This window comes from Lathyrus oleraceus, chromosome 5 (assembly GCF_024323335.1).
Source record: "Lathyrus oleraceus cultivar Zhongwan6 chromosome 5, CAAS_Psat_ZW6_1.0, whole genome shotgun sequence".
Classification (NCBI taxonomy): Eukaryota; Viridiplantae; Streptophyta; class Magnoliopsida; order Fabales; family Fabaceae; genus Lathyrus; species Lathyrus oleraceus.
In genome coordinates, this window is record NC_066583.1 from 333,935,075 (window position 1) to 333,957,272 (window position 22,198).

At 32.0% G+C, this 22,198-nt stretch overlaps 2 protein-coding genes across 2 annotated transcripts; both read left to right on the forward strand.

Annotated features, from left to right (window-relative positions):
* The first annotated feature begins 7,346 nt into the window (after window positions 1-7,346).
* LOC127080499 (uncharacterized) lies at window positions 7,347-9,308 on the forward strand. Its single transcript, XM_051020810.1, has one exon. The coding sequence runs from the start codon at window positions 7,347-7,349 to the stop codon at window positions 9,306-9,308; it is 1,962 nt and encodes a 653-aa protein (XP_050876767.1).
* A 221-nt stretch (window positions 9,309-9,529) lies between these two features.
* On the forward strand, window positions 9,530-13,796 carry LOC127080500 (uncharacterized). Its single transcript, XM_051020811.1, has 8 exons — window positions 9,530-9,826; window positions 10,012-10,477; window positions 10,637-10,902; window positions 10,980-11,195; window positions 11,282-11,536; window positions 11,629-12,030; window positions 13,364-13,459; window positions 13,550-13,796. The coding sequence occupies exons 1-8, from the start codon at window positions 9,530-9,532 to the stop codon at window positions 13,703-13,705; spliced, it is 2,154 nt and encodes a 717-aa protein (XP_050876768.1). The 3' UTR covers window positions 13,706-13,796.
* The last annotated feature ends 8,402 nt before the right edge of the window (window positions 13,797-22,198 follow it).

Below are 22,198 nucleotides of genomic sequence, written 5' to 3' on the forward strand. Positions count from 1 at the left end.
TCGAAAGACAGAGCGGTCTAAATATCAAGATTTTGAGAACTGATGGGGGTGGAGAATATGTGTCGAAATATTTCGATGCATTATATATGAAAGAATGGATTGTGCATGAGGTGGTGCCATCCTACACTCCACAACATAATGGAATCGCAGAGAGGAAGAATAAAACCATTATGAATATGGTTATAGGTATGTTGAAAGGTAAGCATCTACCCAAAGAATTATGGGGAGAAGCTATGTCGACTACGACATATATCCTGAACAGATGTCCGACGAAAAAGCTAGAAGGAATCACGCCGGAAGAATGTTGGTCTGGTGTCAAGCCTATCTTGAGTCATCTCAGGGTGTTTGGATCTATAGCACATAGACATGTGCCCGATCAATTGAGAAGAAAACTTGATGACAAGTCGAATCGGATGATCCTGATAGGATATCATTCGATTGGAGGATACAAGTTGTTCGACCTAGTGAATAAGCAAGTGGTGATCAGCAGGGATGTGATCATAGATGAGCTTAGAGAATGGGATTGGATTGAGAATGTCAAGAAAGATTCAGTGAGAATATTTTGTGACAAACCAGCTAGTGAAGTCGAAAAGAAGTTCGACAGGAAGAAGTTAGAGGTGAAGCAAGCACAAGTAGACCTCAAAGAACAAGACACATGCCTGCAAGGTTGCAAGAATGTGTGATTACATCAGATGATGTGGTCAATGAAGAAGGTGAGCTGGTACATTATGCTTTCTACGTAGATGTCGAACCTGTCAATGCAGATGAGGAATTGAAAGATTCAAAGTGGATGAGAGAAATGGACGAAGAGCTGAAGTCAATCGAAGTCAACAACACTTGGTCACTTGTCGAATTTCCCCAAAACAAGAAGTCAATCAATGTGAAATGGGTATACAAGGTGAAGTTGAATCCCAAAGGAGAAGTGAATCAACACAAGGCAAAGCTTGTGGTGAAAGGATTTCTTCAGAAAGAAGGAATCGGCTTCGATGAAGTTTTTGCCTCTGTTGTTAGGATCGAAACAATCAGGTTGGTTATTGGTCTAGCAATCATGAATAACTGACAAATGTGTCAGATAGATGTGAAATGTGCATTCCTTAATGGGCCCTTAGAAGAAGAAGTTTATGTTACATAACCAGCTAGGTTTGTGAAATAAGGCGAAGAAAGAAAAGTGTACAAACTGCATAAAGCCTTGTACGGACTTAAACAAGCTCCAAGAGCTTTAAACAAGAAGATAGATGGCTTTCTAAGGGAGAAGGAATTTGTGAAGTACAAATCTGAACATGGAGTATATGTAAGAAGAAGCAAGACTGACTTGCTTATATTATACCTCTATGTCGATGACCTGATGAATATGGAATACTACAGAACTGAGAATCAGATTGCTGACATCATGACGAAGGGAGTGTAGGTTGAAGTGTTCAGAAGACTAAGAGCTATGATGAATGTAGATAGCTTAGACACAATGAATTAGGTGGTGTGTTGAATTGTAGTTCCTTGTGTCGAAGCAGGTTGCTTGACAAAGCAAGGAAGTGTTGAACCACTTAGTGTGTTAAGTTGTGTTAGTGTGTTGAAGTGTTTAAGCATGTTGCTTCATACAGAATTTCGACTTAGGCCTATTTTAGTAGGTTAGCTATTTTGGGCTTTTATAGTTTTGGGCTTTGACTTGAGGTCCAAGTTAACCTAAATCTATAAATAGAGGGAGTAACCCTTATTTTTATAATGAGGTGAATAGAGTATTCATAACATTGTAATTCACAGTATTTTGCAGTTGTAAAGTGAATAAGAAGTTTTTCACAGTTTGTGGGCAGAGAGAAACTCTGCAGAATTTAATTACTCTTCTCCTTCATCGTTCTTTACACTCTTTATTTCTCCATTGTTCTTTTCTTTTAATTGCTATTGTGTGGGTAATAACAATCTTGTTTATCAAGATTGATTGAAATTCTCCATAGATTTTGAGGATTTCAAATACTTGTTGCGCTCTCTCATGTTTCTATGTTAGATACATTTAGATTCTCAAATCTGAGTAGATGTAAGTTTTATTCTTAAAGAATTCATTTATCTTTTCTAAGGTAACCAGTAAATTCATGTAGACAATTATCATAGTTTTTACTAAAATTTGAACGAGTTGAGTTTGAAGCTCTTAAAATGAAATCCATTGAAAAATTAATTTTCAGCCCATATTATTTATTTTTCACAAAAGGAACTCAAGGTATGCAGAACTCATTTTTATCACATTAAATCATTGTTAAGTTAAATTTTTCTATCTTGTAATCATGAAATTGGCATAAATAATAAATTATTATTTAATTTATAAATTATGAATGATATATAGCAACACATCGTTTTTTTTAAATGATAAAATGTCGTGTAATTTGATGTAGCCTTACCATGATGAAAATAATTTCCCTTTTGTTTTATAAAAAGATACTCTCACCTAATGCGTATATGTGTTGTCCAAAAGAAAAGTTTCTATTTTGTATTTTTTACTTTCTTATTATGGGAAGTTATAAATCTGTGGGAATTTAGCTGAAAAACAAGTTCTAATTTGACCTTTTTTATGTTTTAAAGAGGCAACCACAATACATTAATATACATAAGAGACATTTTGTAATATTTTAATTTTATAATATCTCTTTTAAGATTCCATATGAGCTATAAATCATTTTATTGGTGTAAGCAAAGGATAAACTCCATAGTTATAAATTTGATTTAGGGGGACAAATATGGCTAAAATTATAAAGTTTATTTATCTCATTATTATTATTCTTTCTCTTTCTTTTGCTGCAACAAACGTTGAATGTAAGCAATTTTTTTTTAAATTTCCTCATTTACTTTTTACACAATATTTTAACTAATCTAATTTATATTATTTTATCATATTTTCTCCTTGCAGCATTGCACAGTCATAGAAATTGTTTTAGAGATTCAGATTGTATTAAAGAGAATTGTACAAGACCTACGTTAATCAAGTGTGTGAGTCGTTTGTGTAAATGTGTAGCGGTATTTCAACGCCCTATCGAAGAGTAAATAAATTCACTAAAACAATTATTCTTCACGAAGTTGTTATGTATTGGTGCCCTATAATATTATTTTCACTTCCTTATCTAATTTCAAGTATGGAATTTTTGTGACTTTGTAATCTAAGATGATAGATATGAAATAAAATAAGATTCAATTAACAGTAATTAGATTATTTTTCATATTTTTAATATTAGATACACTGCAATAGCCTTCAATTAAGGTGTTTTAATTTTTCATCCACTCATTACTATCTATCATAATATCTTCAATATTTAACTTGAAAATAAAATTTTCATGTTGCTTATGAGTCTACAATGTCATATTTATGACATAACATTCTTACAATTGAGATTTTTTTTTATCTCAACACTAGTACAAAAAGAATAATATAATTTGTAAATTTACACCCGTTTTACAAAAAACGGGTGTAAAAAACAAATTCGGTGGCAGTTTTGTAAATAAAGTCTTATTTTGAATTTTAGTACGTAACAATAGACACCCTATTTTTAAATAACGGGTGTAAATTCAAATATTATTTATTATCAACTCTATATTACACCTGATATTCAAAAAAAGGGTGTAAATTTAAAAATAAAAATAAAATATTCGTGCCTTAAACAATAACTTTTATTATTCTTATTTGTTTAATCTTAAATTTTCTTAAAAAAATAATAAATTTTAATATTAATATATAACAATAGACACCCTATATTTAAAAATAGGGTGTATAATTATAACAATATAAATGACTAAATTTATATTAAACCCGTTATATTAAAATAGAGTGTAAATTTTGGAATATTAATATAACAATAGACACCCTATATTTAAAAATAGGGTGTATAATTATAACAATATAAATGACTAAATTTATATTAAACCCGTTATATTAAAATAGGGTGTAAATTTAGGAATCCCTAAGTACAATTTATCATTACCGCCTAAAATATAACCATGACTTCTCATGTTCCAAATTTCCTTTTCATTTCACATTTTAGAAACTTTTCATCATCGATGAAGTGCAAGAAATAGTGAAAAAGGAACAAAGAACGTGATTGCTCGGAAATCTTCACAACCCACAACGGCTTCATCATTCTTCTTTACCGTTTTCTATACTCTCTTTTACGCTGCTTTGGATATTAAAGTTGATTCATTCGTTGTTGTTCTTACTTTTCTTTGCTGGGTTTCTTCTAGTTTCATCGTTAATTCCATCAGTTACGAAAGCTACTTTGGATATTACGCTGCTTTGGACGATCTTTACGAAAGCTACTAGCAGCTGCTCGACGACTCATCGAAGAAGGTTTTTTCATCTCCATAGAAACATAACGCAACATCAACAACGGGTTATTGATTTGCAAGTTTGAGACAATCAGGTAAATCTTTTTCCCACTGCCTCTATAATATTTGAACACATGGTTGATTTTGAATGTTGTGTTAATTGTTTTGTGCATTGGTTGTGTTGATTGTTTTGTGCATTGGTTCTGTTTGGAATTAACATTGAAACAGTTTTTGTATATTTTCGTATGGTTCTATTATTCTGATCTCTTTCACAGATTGTGTAATGCTGAAACAGTTTGAGTATGTTTCAGCTTCTTGTTTGATTTTCATTTAAAATTGTAGTATCAATGTTATGATTGAACGTTTAGGGCATTTTCCGCGAGTTCCCAAGCCCAACGACAATTCCAAGATGGGATTTTCATTGGAATTTGCTGGCATGCTTAACAGAGCCTGCCTGTTCTTTTATATTAGGATTGTTGGATTTGTCGCAAGCCTGCTTAACAGAGCATGCCTGTTCTTTATGTTCATGAGTCTGCATATGGTAAGCTATTTGGTCTATATTCAATCTTGAAATCGTACCCCAGAAATTTCTGTAACCACGTCTGTTGTTCAGAAGTTTGCAGTGATTGATCCATCAGGATTTTCATACTTCTTTGATCTGTTCTAGTAATAAACTTGTTTCCCAACAAGTTGTGTTTGAACTTGGCTAGTGCTTCTGTAATTGCCAATAGCTCTCTGATGTAGGCTGAATGTTTCTACATTCTAGGTGCTAATATTTTTGAAAAATAGGTTATAGGGTGTCCATTCTGAACCAACACTTCCCCCACTCAAATGCCCGATGCATCAGTCTCCAATATATGGTTATAAGAATTTTGGCAATGCCAACACGGGCTGCAATGGAATGGCATCAGTCTCCATTGCAAAACTTTCTCAATTATGCAGACACTATTATAGGTAACTATATTTTGTGGAGATGGATTTAAATAGCTTAAAGGATTAGCCAACTGAACAATTCTGATAAACAGTTATGAAGCGTCAATATGGATACAACCTTACCTAGTGGAGCAGTAACCAACCCCGTGAACGTCTAGGACATCCGAGCACCAGTGCCCAATACTTTCTTTGTAGGATTCTATTTTCCGTGCCAATCTATTTAAGCTCAATACTTTCTTTGTGTGGCATTTGCTTCTCTGTTGAAAGATGAAAACTACCTAGAAGTTATAGTAATTGTTTAATTGACTGCAATATGCTTTGATTCATACTGCGGTTGAACTTTCCTCTTCATCCATTATGAAATACTGATGCTTCAGAATTAAATTAAATTTACTTTTCAATCACCCAAACAACCAAGCTAGGGGTTGCCTTGTGTCTTTCCATATAGAACTGTTTCTTGGTAGGTTTTACACTCGCAGCCATAGTATTGCTCAGTTGTAGTTGACATCAGCTAAAATGTACATGCCTGATATGAAGCTAGAGTTTTATTGTTATAAGTTTGTAACCATTTTGATTTCCAGTAATGAGTTGATGAAACTTGAAATTTTAATCATGAAGTACTGCTTATAGCTTGTAAGTAGTTGTTTGGCAAATTGCTCTTTCATGAACTTTCTATTTCATAACCATGCTGTAGTGTTACTCTCTAAATTTGGTTAAAGTAGTATTATTCTGATAAGGAATACTATAATTGTGATGTTTCCACAAAGTCTGTCAGAATTGCGAACCAGATTGCTAAGTGCACCTGCTGCATTTGATTTGGTTTTGTCCTCCTCTGCTATTTGCAATAAATTTTCCAGATGAGGAATCGACCTCCTCAGCTCTTCATACAACACATCATTGTGGTAAGCCACATTTCCAATCTAAACTCAAGTACGGGACAGCGGATTAAAAGACATAGAAAAATTATAATTACAACACATACTCGATATAGGAAAGCATAAGGGTGATGGTATATGTTCTAAAAACAGGGAGGATATAGTAACCATTCTACATAAGTTGTTGAGTGTTAGTAACACACTAACTAGTTGCACAAGAATTTAACAAAGCAAAACACTATTGGCACTTTAATTTCTTTTTCTTTTTGTCGTTCTATCTTTTCTTTCATATCTTCTGCTATTATATTCGGGCATGCAACTACAGTTAGATACCTCACTTCCATTGCTATCATACGTAACTGCTTCATCGTTAATAAACTCATACTACAAAAGAAATTTTAAAAGACTTTCAAGAATGAATACAGGGAAACTTAGAAGATGGGATGCATAATGAACCTCTCATGAATAAACTAATTAAAATGCCTTCACTCCAATGATATTGTTCTGGTCTGCATAATGAATCTCTCATGAATGAATACAGTGAAATACTTTACCTGCTTATATGAATTTGGGCCTTTGCCATGCCACATGAATTAAATATTCCTGCTGCACTTAAGGTCACTTCAGATGTAGTTATCCAGAAAAATTGCAGAATTTCAAGTGTACGTTAAATGAAAAATATTGTTCTAATTAAAATATGAACTCTATACCTTTCTGCCTTCAAAATTTGACAATGTAACATCATTGATGGAGAGCAACTGAGAAGCTGTTAGTGTCTGACTTTGAATGTATGCTGGTTTCCATGGAGGAAGAATATTCATAGTCTCACTATGAAGCATTAAAACTACCCAAATATTTTCTTCTGCTTCATTGCAGCAGCCTAGAAGTCTAACAAGGTCACCATGTTGAAACTTATAAATGACCTCCACTTCATTTAAAAGGGAAAGGTTTTTATTATCTTTTCAACCTTAAACAATAGTATTTAGTTTTCAGTTTGGAAATTAGAACCAAGTGTTTGTTATAATTCAGCGTTGTTCGCTAGTTTTGCTTCTGAGTTTGTAAAATTAGTTTGCTAACTGTGTTTTTAGTTGTCAATTTAGTTGTCACTAACTTAACACATTTATGATCAAAATTATGGTTTCCTCACAAGACTAGTTGTATTATTTATAAGAAACACTAGTTGTATTATACTTGTAAGTGCATCTTTTAACTACAATTCTTTTTGTTCTTTACATAGTTATGGATCGTAGTTGGATGCAAAAAAATCGCCTATCCGAGGAGTATAAGAAAGGAGTGTTAGAGTTTTTGAAATTTGCTGAAACTAATCTTCCTGAAAGTAATGGAAGATTTCACTGTCCTTGTGCTAAGTGTGTAAATATTGCACCTTTAGAGGCTCACATCGTATGGGAACACTTAGGAGTTAACGGGATTTGTCAAAATTATACAAAGTGGATATGGCATGGTGAATTGTCTGACGCGCCAAAGGCCTCTCCTAAAGAAGAGTTTGATGTAGAGATGGGTGATCGTCTAGAAGATATGATCCGTGATATTGGACAAGACTCTTTTCAACGGGCAAATATACATGATACTCTTTGCAATGACAGTAAAATCCCTTTGTATCCAAATTGTAAAAACTTCACACGACTGTCGGCTGTGCTAAGATTGTTCAATTTGAAGGCGATTAATAGTTGGACAGATAAAAGCTTCACACAATTGTTAGAGTTGTTGAAGGAAATGTTACCGGAAGAAAACATGTTGCCGAACCGGGCCTATGAGGCAAAAAAGATATTATGTCCAATGGGTATAGAATATAAGAAAATACACGCATGCCCTAATGACTGCATATTGTATTGGAAAGATAATGAAGAGAAAGAAAAATGTCCCAAGTGCATGACATCACGCTATAAGAAGAAGAGTGATGATGAAGGTTGTGATGTGACCACAAAGGGTCCTCCAGCAAAGGTGTTATGGTACCTTCCAATTATTCCAAGGTTTAAGCGATTGTTTGGTAATTTAAATGATGCGAAGAATATTAGATGGCATGCAGAAGAAAGGAAGTGTGATGGAAAAATTCGGCATCCAGCCGACTCTTTGCAATGGAAGAAGGTTGATACTTTATTTCCAGACTTTGGCATTGAACCAAGAAACCTTAGGCTTGGACTTTCTACTGATGGAATGAATCCATATGGTAGTTTAAGTAGTAACCATAGTTCATGGCCCGTTCTCTTGATTATCTATAATTTATCTCCTTGGTTGTGCATGAAGAGGAAACATGTTATGTTATCTATGATGATTTCTGGACCAAAACAACCAGGAAATGACATAGATGTTTATCTAAGCCCGTTGATTGATGACTTAAGAAAGTTGTGGGATGAAGGAATTGATGTATTTGATAGTTTTTCAAATGAAACTTTCAAATTGCGGGCTATGTTATTTTGCACCATCAATGACTTTCCAGCTTATGGTAACTTGTCTGGTTATAAAGTTAAGGGGCATAAAGCATGCCCTATATGTGAAAAAGATACATGCTACCATCAATTAGAGAAAGGAAAAAAGACTGTTTACCTTGGACACCGAAGATTTCTTAATCATAATCACCCATATCGAAGATTGAAAAAGGCTTTTAATGGATATCAGGAGTATAAAGTTGCCCCAAAGGCCTTAACTGGAGAAGAAGTCTATCATCGGGTGAGGAACATAAGTGTTAGTTTTGGAAAAAAACAAAAAAAGATTACAAGTAATAATATATGGAAGAAGAGTTCAGTGTTCTTTGACCTTCCATATTGGTCCAGTCTTGATGTAAGACATTGTATTGATGTAATGCATGTGGAAAAAAATGTGTGTGATAGTGTAATCGGAACACTTCTTAATATTCAAGGTAAGACCAAAGATGGTTTAAATTCTCGTTTAGATATGGTTAAGATGAAAATAAGAGAGGAGTTAGCTCCTCAACCAAGAGGTAACAAAACCTATTTGCCACCGGCGTGTCATACATTGTCAAAAGAAGAGAAAAGAAAATTTTGCCAGTGTCTACAAGGTGTGAAAGTGCCAAATGGATACTCCTCAAATGTCAAAAGTCTCGTGTCAATACAAGATCTCAAACTAATTGGTTTAAAATCTCACGATTGCCACATTTTGATGCAACAACTACTACCTGTGGCTATTCGTGGCATCTTGCCAAAAATGTCCGACATGCCATAACTAGATTGTGCTTATTCTTTAATGATATTTGTAACAAAGTGATTGACCCTGATAAATTGGACGAGATGGAAAACGAGTCAATTATTATCTTGTGTCAGTTGGAGATGTTTTTTCCTCCTTCATTTTTTGACATCATGGTTCACTTGATTGTTCATCTAGTTAGAGAGATTAGATTGTGTGGTCCTGTTTATTTAAGGTGGATGTATCCTTTTGAACGATACATGAAGATATTGAAAGGCTATGTGAAGAATTATTATCGTCCTGAAGCATCTATTGTTGAAAGGTACATCACAGAAGAAGCCATTGAATTTTGTACAGACTATTTGTCATATGCAAAACCTGTAGGACTACCCAAGTCTCGTCATGATGGAAGATGTGACGGTAAGGGTACACGTCTAAAGGTTAAGCATATGGGCGAAGGGGAAGTTTTTCAAGCACATTTGTATATATTGAATAACACTGACGAGGTTCATCCATACTTGAGTACACATCAAACCATTGTCAAAGCTAAAACCCTCGTATGACTGAAAAATGGGTGTTGAAAGAGCATAACAGAACATTCTCAAAATGGTTTAAAACCAAGATTATGAATGATGATAATGCTTCTGATACATTAAAGTTTCTAGCATACGAGCCTAGCTTTAATGTTTTATGTTGGAGTGGGTACGATATAAATAAGTTTTCTTTTTGTACAAAATCACAGGATGACAAGAGTACCATGCAAAATAGTGGGGTAATGATAACAGCTTCTTCAATGCACTTTTCTAGTTCAAAGGATAAAAACCCTGTCTTGGCATCCACAGCTTACTTTGGCGTTATAGAAGAGATATGGGAGCTCAATTATGTTAAGTTTAAAGTTCCTATTTTTAAATGTAAATGGGTTAATAGTAACAATGGTGTGCAAACTGATGAATTAGGATTTACATTGGTGGACCTTGATAAGGTAGGATATAAGGATGAACCTTTTATCATGGCAGCTCAAGCAGTACAAGTATTTTATGTAAAGGATCCCTCGAACACTAGGTGGTCTGTTGTCCTCCAAAGAAGAAACATGAATTATAGTGATGAAAATGAAGATTCAACTCTAGACATTGATCACAATACTTCTTTTTCAACACAAAGGCCTTATTTTAATGATGAAAATGAAGTTGATGATGTTTATGCCATTCGTTATGATCATCAAGAAGGGATTTTGGAGGATAATAACAAATAACCAAGAAAAACCATCTATATTTTACTAATAACTATATTTTAGTTAATAAATTGTTATTATGTTTATTATTCATTTTAATTTTAGTTTTGACTAATATTGTTTTCTCTCTAAACAGGAATTATGGATAAACCATCTAGCTCTTCACCAAAAAAAAAGAAGACTAGAGGTGTCACATCATTGCTACGTTTCATTGCCAAACTTCCTGATGGTGAAAAATACCAAATTGATTTTGATCCTGATACCTTCCAACCCATTGGTCAGTATGCTGCAAAGTTTAAAAGTTATTTGTCATTCATTGCACGTAGCAAGATTAGTATAAATGAAAAGCAATGGAAAAAGATAAGCGATAAGTTGAAGGACGTGATATGGGACGATATCACGGTATGCATTTTTAATTAATTATTTTAAAGTTATTATCTATAATTGCTTCAATTACTAACACTCCTTATGTTTTGAAGTGTAAGTTCACTTGCCCCACTGATAAAGAATTTAGGAAGCATTGGTTTGTTTATATGGGGGAACGATTGAAGCAATTTAAGACATTGCTCTCAAATGTCTATATATTTGGGAAAGGAGATAAGCATGGAAATACAACTCCATTTGAAAAGTATAAATTTATCAAAGAAGAAGATTGGGATTTGTTTGTCCAGACTCGACAAAAAGAAGATTTTCAAGTTAGTTAAATTTGTAGATTTATTTTTATGTTATCTAAATTGATTTGGTTTTTGACGTTTAGTTTAATGTGATTTATTTGTAATAGGAGAAAAGGCTAAAAGGAAAGACACATGCATCAAAGAATATCCACCCTCATATTTTGTCTCGTGGTGGTTATGAAAAACTTAGGGCCACCGTAATGGAAGAGAGGAGGAAAAAAGTGATTGAAGAGGCCAAAGGTGATGAAAGTTTGATGGTTGACCCTCCCGAACTAAAGCGATATGAGGCATGGTTGATGGCTCGACAGAAGCCATCGGGAAATTTTACATCTGAGGCAACAAACTTAGTAGCATCTAAGATTGTAAGTAATAAAAGATTTATTGATAAATTTAAATTTCATTCATAACTTAGTAATCATTTTACATCATTTTTATATGTATCTAAATGTTTTAGGGAGAGTTAGTGGAAAAAAATACACAAGGTACTATTGTCTTTGAAGGGCGTGACGATATCTTGACTGTTGCCCTTGGAATAAATGAACACCCTGGTCGGATCCGCACTGCTCCTAGGGGTGTGGGCTTTAAGAAATTCTATGGAAAAAGTTCACGCTCCACCTTAGGAGGTGTCTCTCAAGATGACCTTCTAGCCCACCTTCAAGCCTTGGAGCAAAAAATGAATATAGATTTCCAACATAAATTACAAAAACATCTCCAACAACAAAGAACAGAGCTCCAACAACAAATGCAAAAAGAGATGCAAGAGGAGAGAGCTCAAATCCAACAAGGAATGAAACTCCTACAACAGATGCAATTGGAGCTCCGCTCCGAGAGGCCTAAAGAGATGTTTATAAAAGAGGTATGCGTAACTGGATACAATTAATCTACTAAAAATTAGAAAAAAATTAATTTAATTAATGTTCACTTGATACAGCATGTAGAATCTGTGGGTACGAGCACTAACGGAAGTTGCTCAAAGGTTATGACTACTGAAGATTTAACTAAAAAATGGATGCTTCTGAAGATTACCTCAAAAAGATTAACAATCTCAAGGAAAATTCATTCTCTCTAGATTTGGATCATGAAACAAGTGAACTCTCAGTTTTTATTGATAGGGTGGATCTTAATGAATTAACTTCCGGTATTAAATGGCTATCCACATCTATCTTGTCTTTATGGTGCACGTAAGTATCATATTCTATTGTTAGTTATTTTTTTATGTATCAAATATAATTAATATTTGTTTCAAAAATTTAGATATCTACATCGCATGTGTATCTCCAAGAATTTCAACAAACTATTTGGGTTTCTCGATCCAAATAGGATACTAGTTCACACAAAACCGGCCGAAGTTATTCAAACATACATACAAAATAAGTTGGATGGAGAGCCAAAAAAATGTTATTTAGGACCATTGCTAAATAGGTAAGTACATGTTTCCTTCAAGGTTTTATCGTTTTTCATATGTTATTTTGTAATATTTAAATTTTATTGATTCTAACACTTTTTTTTTGTAAATTTACAGCAATCACTGGCAATTGTTTGTCATTTGTCCTGAAGATAATATTATTTTTTGGTTTTGTTCATTAAACAGATCTCCTAAGAAAAATATTAAGGTCATATTGGAGGGGTAAGAAGCCTAAATAGAGAGATATCATTTATACTAAATTTTTGTACACATAGTCTTTATATTTATAACTTACTTCGTTGACAACTCTTTTATCAGAGCTCTAGAAGGTTATCATTTATTAAGAGGTATTAAGAAGAAGAAGCCTAATTGGAAGAATATTATGGTAAGATTTGTTTTACTATATTGTCGTTTCTTGGAATACTGGTGTGTTGGCTTGATTTTTTAGTTCTTGAAAGATACCATTTATAAAGAGGTATTAAATGCCCATATATCTTGATTATTTATATTATTATAAATGAGATAAAGAAAAAGAAAATTCCGATTTTATAATTGCAAGTGATATATTTGTAAGTTATCATTATAAACATGTAGTATATTTATTACTGAATTGCACTTATGGTGATAAAATTATAGTTGTACATGCTCTGAACCAACTAAAATTGTATGTGTTTCTATGTCGAGTGAAGAAAGTTAGTGTTGGTACAAATTTTGTGAAAAAGGAAAAAAGTTTGTGATGTTGTTGTTTTTGGTGGCTTTAATGTAACTAGGAGTTTATATGCAGGGGCATCAACAAGATAACGGATGGGCATGTGGATATTATGTCATGAAAAATATGTTTGACATTATTGATGCTTGTATTGTTGAAAGATTCAATGAGGTATTTTATATTACATATATTTAATGAAAAACATGTAAATTATTGTTTTAACATGTAGTTGTTTAATTTATTATATGTTTGAACTTGCAGATATTCACAGACACCTCATCATATGAAAAAGAGTCAATTGATCACATCCGACAACTTTGGGCTCAATTCTTTTTGCAAAAGGTTGAAGAGCAAGAGAACCAGGAAAAGAAAGATTTAATGACAAAACAGAAGCGATTAAAAAAAACTTATATATAGATATATTTTTGTTCCATGAATGATTTATTGGTACAAGTTACATGAACAAAGTGGTTGAATTTTTTTCTTACATGAATACAATTTTTGTTGATGTATGACTTGGTGCAAGATTCTAAAGATTAGAGAAATGTTTGTTTTGGTTATTTTTGTTTTTTATTGAATATCCAGGAATATATAAAAATATTTGGTTTAATGAAATTTCAAATAAATATTTTTAAAAAAATTGAGATATTTTACACCCTTCATACACAAAATAGGGTGTAAATGTGTTAAAATTAAATGTAATTATAAGATATTTTACATTTGATATATCAAAAATAGGGTGTAAATATTTGTCATTTTACACCCGTTTGAATTATAATAGGGTGTAAATTCGTTTAACTTCAATGTATGTAGGTGACAATTTACACCCGTTTTATATTAAATAGGGTGTAAATGTCCTAAAATTCAATGTATATATCTACCAATTACACCTTTTTTTTATCTAAAACAGGGTGTAATAGGTGACAATTTACACCCGTTTTATATTAAATAGGGTGTAAATGTCTTAAAATTTAATGTATATATCTACCAATTACACCCTTTTTTTAAATCTAAAATAGGGTGTAATATATTCTCTTTTTACACCCGTTTTAAAACGGGTGTAAATTCTTCATACATATCTCACCCTTTGAATTTACACCCTATCATAACGGGTGTAATATGTATAAAAAACGGGTGTAAAATCTTCTTTCCGCACTAGTGCAACTTAATTTATTTTAAATTTTAATGTCTAGTTCATATATTTTTGACTTAAATATAATTTTAATTTCTTTATTTTAGAGATGTGATCGAGGAGCTTGTGCCATAATGCTCCTGAATTATTATTATCTATTTTACGCTTAGTACTATGTGTTTCCGTATTTAAGAATTCATCATATATAACTATTATGTCAAGCAAATGGAGATTATGTCAAACAACTTAAAAGATAACTTAAACATATTATTCCTAAATGAACACAAATAATCTGATTTGTCCAAATAAGAAACTGAAATTAAATTCCATCTAAATGATGGAATAATATAAGTGTCTTTTAAATTGAAATAAAATTCAGTACTCAATAATAATTTAAAATATCCTACAACTTGCACATCCACCGACTTGCCATCTCCAACATAGATGTATCTTTCAACACCATTTAGCTTTTGGTAGTTCAGACAACCCTGTATTGAAATATTGATGTTAATAGTTGCACCTGAGTCTACACCAAGTGTTTTAAGGTACAAAAGCTAAATTGATCTCAGAACAGACCAAAGTGAGAAATATACCTTTATTTGCACGTCAAACGTGATATTTTGGACATTTCTCCTTCACATGCCCATACGCTTTGCAAAATAAATAAATATCATCTTGTTTTTATTTCGTTTATGCTGAAACACTACAGCTTCATTCATAGGCTAGTAAATTTTCTTTCTTTTTCCCTTGTCTTTAAAAGTGCTAACAAAATGAACACTTGTTGTCTTATCATGTTTCATCGTTTCCTCTTCTTACACACAAAGTAAATTGAGTTCATTAAGCGACCATTTCTCCTTCTGATAGTTATAAGATATCTTAAACTGACCAAACTGTGAAGGAAGATAAGGTAATACTAAATGAATGACCAAGTCTTCAGAAAACTCAAGATTTAGTGCTTTAAGTTTTGAATCGGTGTTTGACATGCTCATAATGTATTCTCTTATATTTCCTTTGCCTTAATACTTCATGGAAATCATGTTCCGAAGAAGAGTATTTATTTCTGCCTTTTCGCTTTTCTTAATGCGCTTTTCAATCTCAATAAGGAAATCTTTGGCATTATATCTTCTGATATAATACCCCTAAAGATCTATGAAATGTCGCGTTTAATGATCATGAGACCGATGCGATTGAAGCGATCCCACTTCTCATAATTTTTCCTCTCTTCAGAGGTGGTAGATTCCGTAGGAGAAACAGATTGCTCCTTTTTTAATGCAATGTCAAAATCCATGCAGCCAAGAACAATTTCTATGTTCTCTTTCCAGTCCTTGAAAATTTTCTCATTAAGGATCGAAACCGAATTCAGATTAGTAGATATTGAAGCAATTTTAGCTAAAAAAGAACAACAAAATTAAACATTTAAATTTATTCACATAAGAAAAAATAGGATTATCAATTTATTCAAATAAAGACATAATTGATCTCAAGATACCTAGTGCACCATCAATATTAAGTCTTTGGACACTAATATTAACGGTTAGTGATACTCTTGTTGTAATGGTCAAACATTTATAATAAAAAAATGTCGAATAATAAATCCCTCTTTGGATTGATTCATTATTCACATATGAAATCTTATAATTATCACATGTTTACCATCACATGCGCGTATTAAAATCGGCCAACCACCAATTATCATTTGGGTCAATTGATACTTACATGGACAAACATCCACACAACCAAAAAAAATATTTAACATTTCTCATAAACAATTTTCAAAAAAGAGGCTACTTTCGCAACCTTTTCTTTTCAAACACTCACTTAAAAAGTTAAATTACGGTATAGAATACAATTTATACTCAAACTTTGAATATAAAAATACTAAAGAAAAAAAATAATTTTGAAGGGCCCACGATTGTCCAAACTAGCACAATCGACCCTCATTTTCTTCTGACTCGTGGAACGCCATTGAAAAGTTAAGGCAATTACAATGCAATTGCAAATAGAATGAATTATCAATTAAGGGTCGAACATAAATTAATTAATTTTCTTGACTCATTGGAAGACAAAAATGATGATTCATTCCGTTAAAGGTTGAATTGAAAAAATTAGAAAACAAAAATATTCCAAAATTGCCCGATCCATGATTGCATATATAATATTCACCTTATTAATAAAAGGTAATTGTTACTATTATCTCCTGTTATTGGTCTTGATACAAAAAAATACGTAACAAATATACATGCAGATCAATCTAGGAGTGACAATTGGATCCATTAAGACAAAATTCATCCATCAAAAAATTCATCCAATCTATCAATTACATAAAAATTAAGTTAATGGATTGAATTAAATCCATCCATTTAGAAGTCTGGATTGATCCAATCCATCAAACACATTTTAATGATCCAATGAATTTTTTTATCTAATTTTAAAAAAATAAATTTTTTCAAATATTAAAAATTGTTTTTTTGAAAAATTAAAAAAAAAAAAAATTTTAAAAAAATCAAATTTTTTGAAAATACAAAAAAACGATTTTATCCAAAAAATTTAAAATCATTTTTTTTGAAAAATACTAAAATTTGATTTTATTTTTGAAAATTTTATTTTTTTACGAATATAAAAAAAAAAATTCGAAATTAAAAAAAAAAATTCGAAAATAAAAAAAATGATTTTTAAACTATTTTGTTCGAAAATACAAAAATACGTTTTTTTGAAAAAAATTGATTTTTTTCGAAAAAAAACTGATATTGTTTTATTAAAAAATAAATTTGAAAAAAATAAATTTTTCAAAAAAATAAGTGATTTTTTTCAAAAAGAAATGGATGGATGGATATCCATCCACTAAAAATATGATAATGGATGGATTGAATGAATTTTATTCTTAATGGATGGATTGGATTGAATATTTTTAAAAAACTTTTAGTGGATTGTTAATGGACTAATGGATTGTTTTGATCCATCCATTAACGATCAAATTCATATCCATCCAATCCATCCATTTTACCACCCAACCTACTGGTTGAAAATTAAAGGTACGTAGGAAAATATAAGGGTTCCCAACGAACGATATTTGTAACCAATCAGCATTGGTACTAAACAAAATAAAGTAATATACCGTACAAATTTGAAGATAACATAAATCCCAATTAAAAAAAATTAAGGTTAAAAAAATCCCAAAAATTATATTGAATTCGATATGGGTGTCTTTGAAACCAATTGTTAGATCTGTTTATAATCTTATAATTTTTATTGATATAAAAATCAAGAATATAACTCTAAACTAATTTTTATGATTCGGTATCCCATCAACTTGTAACTCTTAAATCCATATCAGAATTCAACTAGAGAATAAAAGCGGAAGTGTACCTGAGTTTGCCATTGAGAATGACTGAAGATTTGCGGATATTTGATCTTTCGATTTGTAGAGTTCCTCTATGGATCCTTGATTCTACTCTGAAGGGGATGAAGATAAATTTTTTGGTAAACCGTTTTTCGTTGTCTACATATGGGGACCATAATCTCTATCCGTTTTTCGTTGTCTACATATGGGGACCATAATCTCTATAAATAGTCTTAAAGTTATTTCTTAGTTTTCAATATTCTAATTTGGTCCCTCATCAAATTAGATATTCTAATTTATGCTTTTAGCCACACATATATTATTAATTAGACCACTATAACTTTGGCTAATTACATAATGACTTTAACACATATAATATCACAATTGTGACCCCAAAATTCTAACAAATAATAGCTTAAAGACTACATCACTATCATATTTTGAACACAATATAGTATCATTTTTTCATTAATTTTGAAAACTTTTTTTGGACAGAATTCTTCAAACATTTCTAGTATATATATTATCCAAAGACTGGACACACGTGTCCTTCATGTACACCATCTCAATTTTTAACGCTAACCAATCACTCATTACTTTTAGGTATAATTATTTACCAAGTCCCTCAACTTAATTTAATATTTCGCTTTAGTCACTTAACTAACAAACGTTACAAATTAGTCCCTTAACTTCATTTATGTTGCGTTATTTAGTCTCTTCCGTCAATTTCTGACAAAAAAAGTTAAGTTCTATTAACGTGACGTAACAGTAAGGGCATTGATACAAATCTGAGTCAACATATGTAATTAAAAATTTATACACTATTTAAACTGCGAGAATTTTATTTTTGGGAAACCCCTACAGTTTAAACAGTATATCAGTTTTTAACTAAATATGTTGATTCAGATTTGTACCAATGACCCTGCTGTCACACTACGTCACTAGAACTTAATATTTTTTTTGCCAGAAATTGATAGAATGGATCAACTAGGATAACCGAAGTAAAATTAAGGGACTAACTTGTAACATTTTTAGTTAAAGGACCAAAACAAAACATTAATATAAATTAAGGTACTAAAACATACATTAAATCTTTTATTTACAACCACATTTATCTTCCTATGCTAACTTCTCACAACATCATTTCTAACCATTTTTAAATTACTAAATAATATAATGATGTTACTCTTATAGTTAGTTAAAAAGTATATGGCTTTCATGATGTTAGTAGGAGAATGCAAGAACTGTTATGATGCATACCAAAGTATTATTACTATTAATAGGTTAATCAAAAAACAAATATTAAATATTAAAAGTATTGTGTCGAAAAAACATAACACACATGTGGTAACAAATCAAACTTTACAAAACCTACTATCAAACACCTTTATCGCTCACCCAAATAAAAGTTTTGCTTCATTTGTTGTCATAAAAACAAGTGTAATTTAGTACTTTTGCCAAAATCAACTGCAACATGGCTCTCATGGTTCCTTATTGAATATTATCTTCATTCACATTATACTATCCGTTCTTCATCTTTCTTGGTGTTGATTAACGGTAGCCCAATGGTTGATTTTCAAGTGAGAGGAGGTCTTCATCAAGGGAATCCTCTTTCTCCCTTTCTCTTCATTTTGGCTGCTGAAGAGGTAACAGGTCTTATGAGGAATTGTCTTCCAAATATTTTTTTCAATCGTTTGCTTTTTCTGATAATATCCATGTCAAGCTTCTTCAATTTGCAGATGACACAATGATTATGGACCAACCTTCTTGGGAGAATATTTGGACGGTTAAAGCGATGCTTCGTGGTTTCGAGCTTTGTTCAAGTTTATTTGTCAATTTCATCAAAAGTAGAGTCATTGGCTTCAACGTGAAGCAAGATTTTCTGCTTATGCCTCGAACTACCTATTGTGTCTGGTTAGCACCTTTCATTTCAACTTTCCGGGTACCCTTATTATTTGCAATCATAGGCGGCGTTCTTCTTGGTATTTGGTTCTTGCGAAGGTCAGGAATAGGTTGGCTTCTTGGAAAGCAAAACATTTGTGTCTTGGTGGAAGGGTTAAGTTTCTTAACTTCTTTTCTCGTTCTCCTTTTACAAAGTCCCGAAAGTGGTTATTCAAGAGTTTATCAAGATTCAACGTGCATTCTTATGGAAGGATGAAGAGAATATTATAATGATCAATTGAATAGCGTGGTCTACAATTTGTTTGTCGAAGGAGGAGGGGAAGCATGAAAGGGGATCGAGAGATTGTTCTTGTCGCCAAATCTCTAATTTGACATTGGTTTATTTCTAAATCGACGGGTCAATTGCATTGTGCAAAACCTGCACGGTTGATTAATCCTATAGGAATTCTTGGTTGACTTTTCCTTTTTATTTGTTGTGGTAACTACCTCTTTGTAGGTTGATTAATCCTATAGGGATTCTATATGTTGTTTAATGATATGGCTTCCATTAAAATTGACTTCGGGAAGCTATACTTATAAATTTGTTCAATAAAATTTCAAGTGAAAGTATTTACCAATCACATGTTGGAAGGATTTAAGTTCTCTATGATTAATACAATTTAACCTAACACAGATTTAGGGTTTTTAAAAAATCCCAAGGTCCTCCTCTTTTAATTAAGGGTGGTATTAAATAAATAATTAATCAAATACTTAATTATGATGTATTGAGAATATTGGGTATGATTTAGAACCGGGGATGTATTGTTGCTTTGCAGACTATGCTACAATATCTTGTAACACATTAGTGGAGGCACTCACACTATTCAAATTACAATTCTATAATAATATTATATATGTTAATGTTGATGACTATATATCGTAGTGACCAGTTGTGTTGTAGTTTTTAAAAGAAGAAATGGTCTTTGATTTTTGAGCGAGAAGTAGTTTTGGCAAAAAAAAAAAGTGGGTTTTTCAATTGAAAAAAAAATGTTGTTGGGCTCAACCGTCGCAACACATTAGAATATTTTTAAGCGTATAGAAAAAATACACGGGTGGTTCAAGAACCGTCGGAACCAATTAGAATATTTTTAAGGGCGGTTTAGGAACCGTCACAACCCATTGTTTAGGGCGGTTGGGAGATTTCCAGTGAACCATCATGAATTATGTTTCACAGCATAACATTTTTCTTGTATTGCTTCAAAGTGCGAAAGAGAGAAAATGTGAAAGTTCGTGTGATCGTATTTGAGTGATCAGTGTTTTGGAAGAACACAAGGTTATTTTTTTGTAAATGATTTATGACTAAATCGCACACTCACTGAAACATCTTAATGTCTTTATTACTCAGAGAAAATAACCTACAAATATTTTGAAGCCTAGCCGGATGATTGGAAATTGTCAAAATAATTAGGATATGAACTTTGAACTGTCCAATCGATTTAAGCATATTCATAATCGATTGGAAAAGGGAAAATTGAGTTCATATCGATTGTGACAATGTCTTAATCGATTCTTTAGGTCAACCAATTGATTGGGATAAGGACCCAATCGATTGGGCCATTAAATTTATCCATGGATTGCTTCCTTTATTGTACCAACCTCTAGTCTATAAATAAAGGCTCTTTTCCCTTTCTCACACTTCTCATTCTTTCTCTAAAATGTTATTCTACTTTTTCTCACACTAATTTAGTCATAGTGCTTTGAGAAATTCCTTGTATTTAATTGAGGAAACTTGTTCAAAAAAGTGTAAAATTGTAAATTCACCAAGAACTTTTTTTTCTCTTGAGTAAATATCTCCTCTTAGTAAGTGTTTGTTTGGGTTCAAAGTTAAACCAATTAAAGCTTTGTATGATGGATTTAGTATTACGTTTTTGTCTGGTTCGTGAGCTGGTTCACATAAGGAAAAGTTATCTGCGTGGGTTCTTGAAGATAACCAGTTTAAAATCTTCTTACTCTTTTCTTGAGCTCAGCCTGGTTGAATAAACCTAACATAAAATCTCAGCTCAGTTTGTGGTCAGTCCATATAAAATCTTTAACATTAGTTATATCTTCTGATATACTACCCCTAAAGACCTCAGGAATGTCGCGCTTAATAATCATGAGACACATGCGACTGGAGAGATCATATTTCTCATATTCTTTCCACTATTCATAGGTGGTAGATTTCATAGGAGAAGCAGGTTGCTCCTTTCTTAATGCAAGATCAAAAAGACTATTGAAAGAAACCACAATGAGGTCGTGGAGTTTATTATTAAGAGGAAGGATAACTTTTCATCCCTCAAAGTTGAGTGAGATTTACTAGAAAAGGCATATATGATGACACGCATAGGGAATTTAAAATAACCTCGGGATGATATTTTAAACATTTTTGCAATGGTTGAAGCAAACATATAACCTTTTTTTCCTTTAATGCTCGTGTTGGTTGATCCTTAACCTATTTTCGTAGATCAACTATGATATTAACTATTTTTGAGGGATCAGACATCATATCTATTTCTAA